Below are 7,715 nucleotides of genomic sequence, written 5' to 3'. Positions count from 1 at the left end.
ATCAATAGAATATTGAAGTTGGAAGTATTTTGGTCCAATTGTGCAAAAGGGAATGAGAGATGCATTCTGTAGAGCGAAACGTCTGCCGTCTCTTACCTTGATCGGCCGGACGAGAAAACCCACTCGGCCAACTTCTCGTTCACAGATTTAAACCCGGGGCTCGTGTCTGATATGCCTATACGAGCAGGCGTGACAACCTTGGGAAGCCCCGTGTGGTTTAACCTTCACTGGCAATTTCCCCCTTTACCACTAAACCAGCACATTCGTCTCGGCTTCCGCTCAAAGTCACGGTCACAATGCGTTAAGACTAGTGGGTGGGGCGGGGTGGGGGCCGGGGCATAATGGCGGCGATCAAATGAATGCAAATCACAAATCAAACTCGTCACCGGATCACCAGGCCGCTGGCTTCAGACTTAACTCCCTGCAGTTTGTTTTCTTTTTTGTCAGCCGCTCTCGTCACTTTGCGGAATTGATGTGAGACACGCTGCTGTGTGGCAGCTGACCTGTGGTCTGTGTGAGGAGCGCGGCCCGGGGCAGGGCTCACCTGTGGTCTGTGTGAGGCCCGGGCAGGGCTCACCTGTGGTCTGTGTGAGGAGCGCGGCCCGGGGCAGGGCTCACCTGTGGTCTGTGTGAGGCCCGGGCAGGGCTCACCTGTGGTCTGTGTGAGGAGCGCGGCCCGGGGCAGGGCTCACCTGTGGTCTGTGTGAGGAGCGCGGCCCGGGGCAGGGCTCACCTGTGGTCTGTGTGAGGAGCGCGGCCCGGGGCGGGGCTCACCTGCTCATTTACCTCTGTGTTCATGTGAGACGGGCGGCTCACGGTGAGCAGGATTCTGCCCTGTTATAAAGGTGGCACAGGTGTGTGGTGCACTGTGTGTGCTCTTTATGTGTGCTCTTTATGTGTGCTCTTTATGTGTGCTCTTTAAGTGTGCTCTTTAAGTGTGCTCTTTATGTGTGCTCTTTATGTGTGCTCTTTATGTGTGCTCTTTATGTGTGCTCTTTATGTGTGCTCTTTATGTGTGCTCTTTATGTGTGCTCTTTACGTGTGCTCTTTAAGTGTGCTCTTTAAGTGTGCTCTTTAAGTGTGCTCTTTATGTGTGCTCTTTATGTGTGCTCTTTATGTGTGCTCTATGTGTGTGCTCTTTATGTGTGCTCTTTATGTGTGCTCTTTATGTGTGCTCTTTAAGTGTGCTCTTTATGTGTGCTCTTTATGTGTGCTCTTTAAGTGTGCTCTTTATGTGTGCTCTTTATGTGTGCTCTTTAAGTGTGCTCTTTAAGTGTTCTCTTTATGTGTGCTCTTTATGTGTACTCTTTATGTGTGCTCTTTATGTGTGCTCTTTAAGTGTTCTCTTTATGTGTGCTCTTTATGTGTGCTCTTTAAGTGTTCTCTTTATGTGTGCTCTTTATGTGTGCTCTTTATGTGTGCTCTTTATGTGTGCTCTTTGTGTGTGCTCTTTATGTGTGCTCTTTACGTGTGCTCTTTATGTGTGCTCTTTATGTGTGCTCTATGTGTGATCTTTATGTGTGCTCTTTATGTGTGCTCTTTATGTGTGCTCTTTATGTGTGCTCTATGTGTGCTCTTTATGTGTGCTCTTTATGTGTGCTCTTTATGTGTGCTCTTTATGTGTGCTCTTTATTAGGGATGCCCCGATCACGTTTTTTGCCACCGATACCGATCACCGATCGTCTTGAGCCATATCGGCCGATACCGATCCGATACCGATCGTTTTTGATTAATAAAAAAAGAAAATTATATAATTTTTTTTTTTTTTATAAAATATATATATTATATAATTAGACTTGTACTTGTAGTTGTATTTTCTGCGAGACAACGCCACCACGCAACAAGTCAAAATGCTCGCTATCTCCACTGTCTGTGTGTACATACTCTGCTTTGATCAAATCACATTCGGCTCTGCAGATTTACCCTAGGCTCTGCAGATATACCCTACTCCCTCAGCTATCCCCGTTAGTGACTGCGACGCAAGCCGGGCTTCGAATATGCATCGAATGAGTGTTATAAGACATTGATATCAGGAGCTGTCTGTAGCTACTGCTAGCCGGAAATATAGCGTTAAGACAACGCCTCAGTTAACTATTTAGTTGAATGGGACATTTCGTTTTGAACAGTGAGCTAAGCTAACGTGAGCTAACAGAGGTATCATACACTAGTACTAGATAACTAGACTATTGCTGGAGCATTTGTTGATATCAGGAGCTATCAGTAGCTAGCCGGCTAGATACCGTTCAGTTAGACAATGCCTCATCATGTATTAAACTAAAAGTGAATAGTTGACTGGGTCATTTTGTAACGGTAGCTAACGTTAGCTCATGGAGGTCCCGTCCCACTAGATTAGACTAGACCCGTGTTTACATGCGTGCGGGAGGAGCTGGAGGAGGAGCAGACGCGCAGCACTGTGTGCAGCTCCCGGTGTCTGAGACAGAACTCAGCGAGTGAGATCTGTTTTGACGATCGGCGAAAATAAAGCATTATCACCGATCACCGATCGCATATTTATACTGATTATCGGCCGATAACGATCAGTGGCCGATCGATCGGGGCATCCCTACTCTTTATGTGTGCTCTTTATGTGTGCTCTTTAAGTGTGCTCTTTATGTGTGCTCTTTATGTGTGCTCTTTATGTGTGCTCTTTATGTGTGCTCTTTAAGTGTGCTCTTTATGTGTACTCTTTATGTGTGCTCTGTGTGTGCTCTTTAAGTGTGCTCTTTATGTGTACTCTTTATGTGTGCTCTTTATGTGTGCTCTTTATGTGTGCTCTTTATGTGTGCTCTTTATGTGTGCTCTTTAAGTGTGCTCTATGTGTGCTCTTTATGCTCTTTGCGTTTACTCTTTATGTATGCTCTTTGTTTGCTTTTTTTTACGTGTGCTCTTTATGTTGCTCTTTACGTTTGCTCTTTATGTTTGCTCGATGCGTGTGCTCTTTGCATATGTTCTTTGTGTGTGCTCTTTATGTGTGCTCTTTATGTGTGCTCTTTATGTGTACTCTTTATGTGTACTCTTTATGTTGCTCTTTATGTGTGCTCTTTATGTGTACTCTTTATGTGTACTCTTTATGTGTACTCTTTATGTGTGCTCTTTGCGTGTGCTCTTTGTATGTGTGCTCTTTGCGTGTACTCTTTGTGTGCTCTTTGTGTGTACTCTTTATGTGTGCTCTTTGTGTGTACTCTTTATGTGTGCTCTTTGCATGTACTCTTTGTGTGCTCTGTGTGTGTACTCTTTATGTGTGCTCTTTGTGTGTACTCTTTATGTGTGCTCTGTGTGCGCTTTTTATGTGTGCTATTTATGTGTGCTCTTTATGTGTGCTCTTTATGTGTGCTCTTTAAGTGTGCTCTTTATGCTCTTTGCGTTTACTCTTTATGTATGCTCTTTGTTTGCTTTTTTTTACGTGTGCTCTTTATGTTGCTCTTTACGTTTGCTCTTTATGTTTGCTCTATGCGTGTGCTCTTTGCATATGTTCTTTGTGTGTGCTCTTTATGTGTGCTCTTTATGTGTGCTCTTTATGTGTACTCTTTATGTGTACTCTTTATGTTGCTCTTTATGTGTGCTCTTTATGTGTACTCTTTATGTGTACTCTTTATGTGTACTCTTTATGTGTGCTCTTTGCGTGTGCTCTTTGTATGTGTGCTCTTTGCGTGTACTCTTTGTGTGCTCTTTGTGTGTACTCTTTATGTGTGCTCTTTGTGTGTACTCTTTATGTCTGCTCTTTGCATGTACTCTTTGTGTGCTCTGTGTGTGTACTCTTTATGTGTGCTCTTTGTGTGTACTCTTTATGTGTGCTCTGTGTGCGCTCTTTGCATGTACTCTTTGTGTGCTCTGTGTGTGTACTCTTTATGTGTGCTCTTTATGTGTGCTCTTTATGTGTACTCTTTATGTGTACTCTTTATGTGTGCTCTTTGTGTGTACTCTTTATGTGTGCTCTTTGCATGTACTCTTTGTGTGCTCTTTGTGTGTACTCTTTATGTGTGGTCTTTGTGTGTACTCTTTATGTGTGCTCTGTGTGCGCTCTTTGCATGTACTCTTTGTGTGCTCTGTGTGTGTACTCTTTATGTGTGCTCTTTGTGTGTACTCTTTATGTGTGCTCTTTGTGTGTACTCTTTATGTGTGCTCTTTGTGTGTACTCTTTATGTGTGCTCTTTGTGTGTACTCTTTATGTGTGCTCTTTGTGTGTACTCTTTATGTGTGCTCTGTGTGCTCTGTGTGCTCTGTGTGCTCTGTGTGCTCTGTGTGCTCTGTGTGTGCTCTTTGTGTGCTCTTTACATGTGCTCTGTGTGTGCTCTGTGTGTGCTCTCTGTGTGCTCTTTACATGTGCTCTGTGTGTGCTCTGTGTGTGCTCTTTGTGTGCTCTTTACATGTGCTCTGTGTGTGCTCTGTGTGTGCTATGTGTGTGCTCTTTGTGTGCTCTTTACATGTGCTCTCTGTGTGTGCTCTTTGTTTGCTCTTTGTACTGAGTGCTTTGTGCTCATACTTTACCCCCACCAGTTTGAAAATGTTTGATCAAATGACAGACGACTATTATTACCAGAGAAGCTCGTCTGAAACAGCTGTTAGATCAAAGCGTTATGTAGTTCCATGTTCAACCTCACTTGCTTCTTTCTGAGAGGCTGTGTGGGTACAGTGTCTTCACATGTATACTGTATGAAAACACAACTTGTGTGTGTGTGTGTGTGTGTGTGTGTGTGTGTGTGTGTGTGTGTGTGTGTGTGTGTGTGTGTGTGTGTGTGTGTGTGTGTGTGTGTGTGTGTGTGTGTGTGTGTGTGTGTGTGTGTGTGTGTGTGTGTGCGTGCGTGCGTGCGTGTGTGTGTGCGTGTGTGTGTGTGTGTGTGCGTGTGTGTGTGTGTGATCATGTACTGTATATATTCTCACTGTCCGATCTTCATGGCCGGGCCAATTTGCAGAACGTTAGGCAGCTGCTTTCTGTATAGAATGTATTTATTATTATTATAATTATATATATTAAAAAAATATATATATTTTTAACCTGTTAATCTGTAGACCGTTTTCGCCTAAAGGTACATGCCTAAGTAAATGTTAGATTGCTCCACTTCTGCAAGGTCAATTTGCATGTTCTTGGTATCTAGGAACATCTAGGGACCTGGGGGTATGTATTTCCAGTGTCAGAAATATTGTGTCTGTTACTAGGCTGAGTAATTATGATTCATTATGATTTATGATTTTGATGATCAAAAACTGATAAATTTTCTGATAAATGCTCACTGAGCTCATTCACCACCTTCTTGAGATCATGTGTACAAAAAATCTAAGCAAATGAACCGCGGGAAGATGATTAAACAGAAGGATTTGTAGATACAGTAATTAATGATAATCGACTTTAATTATAAATTCATATTTTACCTTGAACTTGACCTTGACCTTATTATGGCCAAATCATACATCTATGGATAGGGAAAATGCTCCTCTTTTCCAATTGAATCTGGATTTAGTCATTTATTGCGGTTTTTACGATAATTAGCATTTTCCGATACATTTGTATTTCCGATAAAACATATAAAACATAGGTAAAAAGGAAAATATATACTTTGACTACTGTTTTTGATAGGGTTATGGTCTTTACTCTTGGCTACAAAAAAAATATTTAAAAACATTGACCTCTTAACATCCAAGGGCCCACATGTGGACGATTCTTTGCCGACCTCTAGTGGCTCGGGTGTGAATTTCCTTTAATACAATATATAGATAGAATTAAAGCCCTATCTGTTGCCTGTCGATTGCCCTTTCAGGTGACAAAATCCATACAGCGGTTCTCTAGTTACATGCCGATATGTGAGGCGTGCCCCAAAGTATGCAAAAGTACACATTACCACCCCCGACTCCCGGGGCTCTAGCTCCGTCAATAATTTGGCGATCTCGAAAATCTTTGCACAGGGTTGTAGCCAATGAGTGTGGCTTTCCAATGATACCCTATGATATGATAATTGGGGATCGGTCTGTATTGATCGATTTATGATCAAGAAAAGCAGGGTCCCCCTATAGGGGGATCTTAAGGCTTAACAGGTTAAATAATACCTACATTCTTGTACTAGAGACTTTAGAGTAGACAAAAAGCTCTTATCCCATATGCAAATCTTACAAGATAAATCTTACAAGTAAATCCACATGCTGTATACAATTCTTAAAATGAAAAGGAATCAGCTTGGCAACCAGTCCTCTAACATATAATAGTATGAAAACATAGATGACTGAATAAGGTAATGATATCTGAAGGCAGAAACAACGTTTCTTATAAGACCTTCTGATGGCTGAAACTATGTCTATCATAATCCTTCTCCATAAGGGATACTACATCTCCTAACACACAATAATAGTTTTATCACATAGACAGGCGGAAAAGGCCAGCGTATCGGGCAGTGACTTGTCTTTGTGTCTGCTGTGTGTGTGTGTGTGTGTGTGTGTGTGTGTGTGTGTGTGTGTGTGTGCGTGCGTGCGTGCGTGTGTGTGTGTGTGTGTGTGTGTGTGTGTGTGTGTGTGTGTGTGTGTGTGTGTGTGTGTGTGTGTGCGTATGTGTGTGTGGGCTGTGATGTCTCACCCGCGTGGTCTTGATCTTATTCCCAGAGGAACACATCCATCCAGAATTGTCGGGCAGGGTCTTACACTCCTCCCCCTCCAGACACGGCTCCATCTCGCACCACCACTTCCCAATAACGATGGAGGCTGCAGGGACACAGACACAGAGAGGCACAGAGGCTCAGAACAGCACAGCGTACATGTACATCACAACTTACATGTACAGTACAGCACAACTTACATGTACAGTACAGCACAACTTACAGTACAGCACAACTTACATGAACAGTACAGCAACACGTACATGTACAGTACAGCAAACCTTGCATGTACAGTACAGCTAAAACTTACATGAACAGTACAGCACAACTTACATGAACAGTACAGCAACACTTACATGAACAGTACAGCAACACTTACATGTACAGTACAGCAACACTTACATGTACAGTACAGCAACACTTACATGTACAGTACAGCAAACCGTACATGAACAGTACAGCAACACTTACATGAACAGTACAGCAACACTTACATGAACAGTACAGCAAACCGTACATGAACAGTACAGTGAGACTTACATGTACAGTACAGCAAAACGTATATATGAACAGTACAGTGAGACTTACATGAACAGTACAGCAACACTTACATGAACATTACAGCACAACTTACATGTACAGTACAGCACAACTTACATGAACAGTACAGCACAACTTACATGAACAGTACAGCACAACTTACATGAACAGTACAGCAACACTTACATGAACAGTACAGCAACACTTACATGAACAGTACAGCACAACTTACATGTACAGTACAGCACAACTTACATGAACAGTACAGCACAACTTACATGAACAGTACAGCAACACGTACATGTACAGTACAGCAAACCTTGCATGTACAGTACAGCTCAAACTTACATGAACAGTACAGCAACACTTACATGTACAGTACAGCTAAAACTTACATGAACAGTACAGCACAACTTACATGGACAGTACAGCAACACTTACATGTACAGTACAGCAAACCGTACATGAACAGTACAGTGAGACTTACATGTACAGTACATCAAAACGTACATGAACAGTACAGTGAGACTTACATGTACAGTACAGCAAAACTTACATGAACAGTACAGCAAAACGTACATGAACAGTACAGCA

At 42.5% G+C, this 7,715-nt stretch overlaps 1 protein-coding gene across 1 annotated transcript in view; it reads right to left on the bottom strand.

Annotated features, from left to right (window-relative positions):
- LOC311229730 (chemokine-like protein TAFA-1) overlaps positions 1-7,715 on the bottom strand; it is a gene marked incomplete at both ends in the record, with an annotated part of 98,109 nt that overhangs the window by 1,500 nt on the left and 88,894 nt on the right. Inside the window, one exon of the mRNA XM_084315808.1 lies at positions 6,563-6,687. Coding sequence (XP_084171934.1) covers positions 6,563-6,687 — 125 coding nt within the window. The remainder of the gene's footprint in view (positions 1-6,562; positions 6,688-7,715) is intronic.

This window comes from Notolepis coatsorum, assembly GCF_963971535.1.
Source record: "Notolepis coatsorum genome assembly, chromosome: 6".
Lineage (NCBI taxonomy): Eukaryota > Metazoa > Chordata > Actinopteri > Aulopiformes > Paralepididae > Notolepis > Notolepis coatsorum.
The sequence above is the reverse complement of the archived record's forward strand: the minus strand, read 5'-3'. Positions and strand labels throughout refer to the sequence as shown.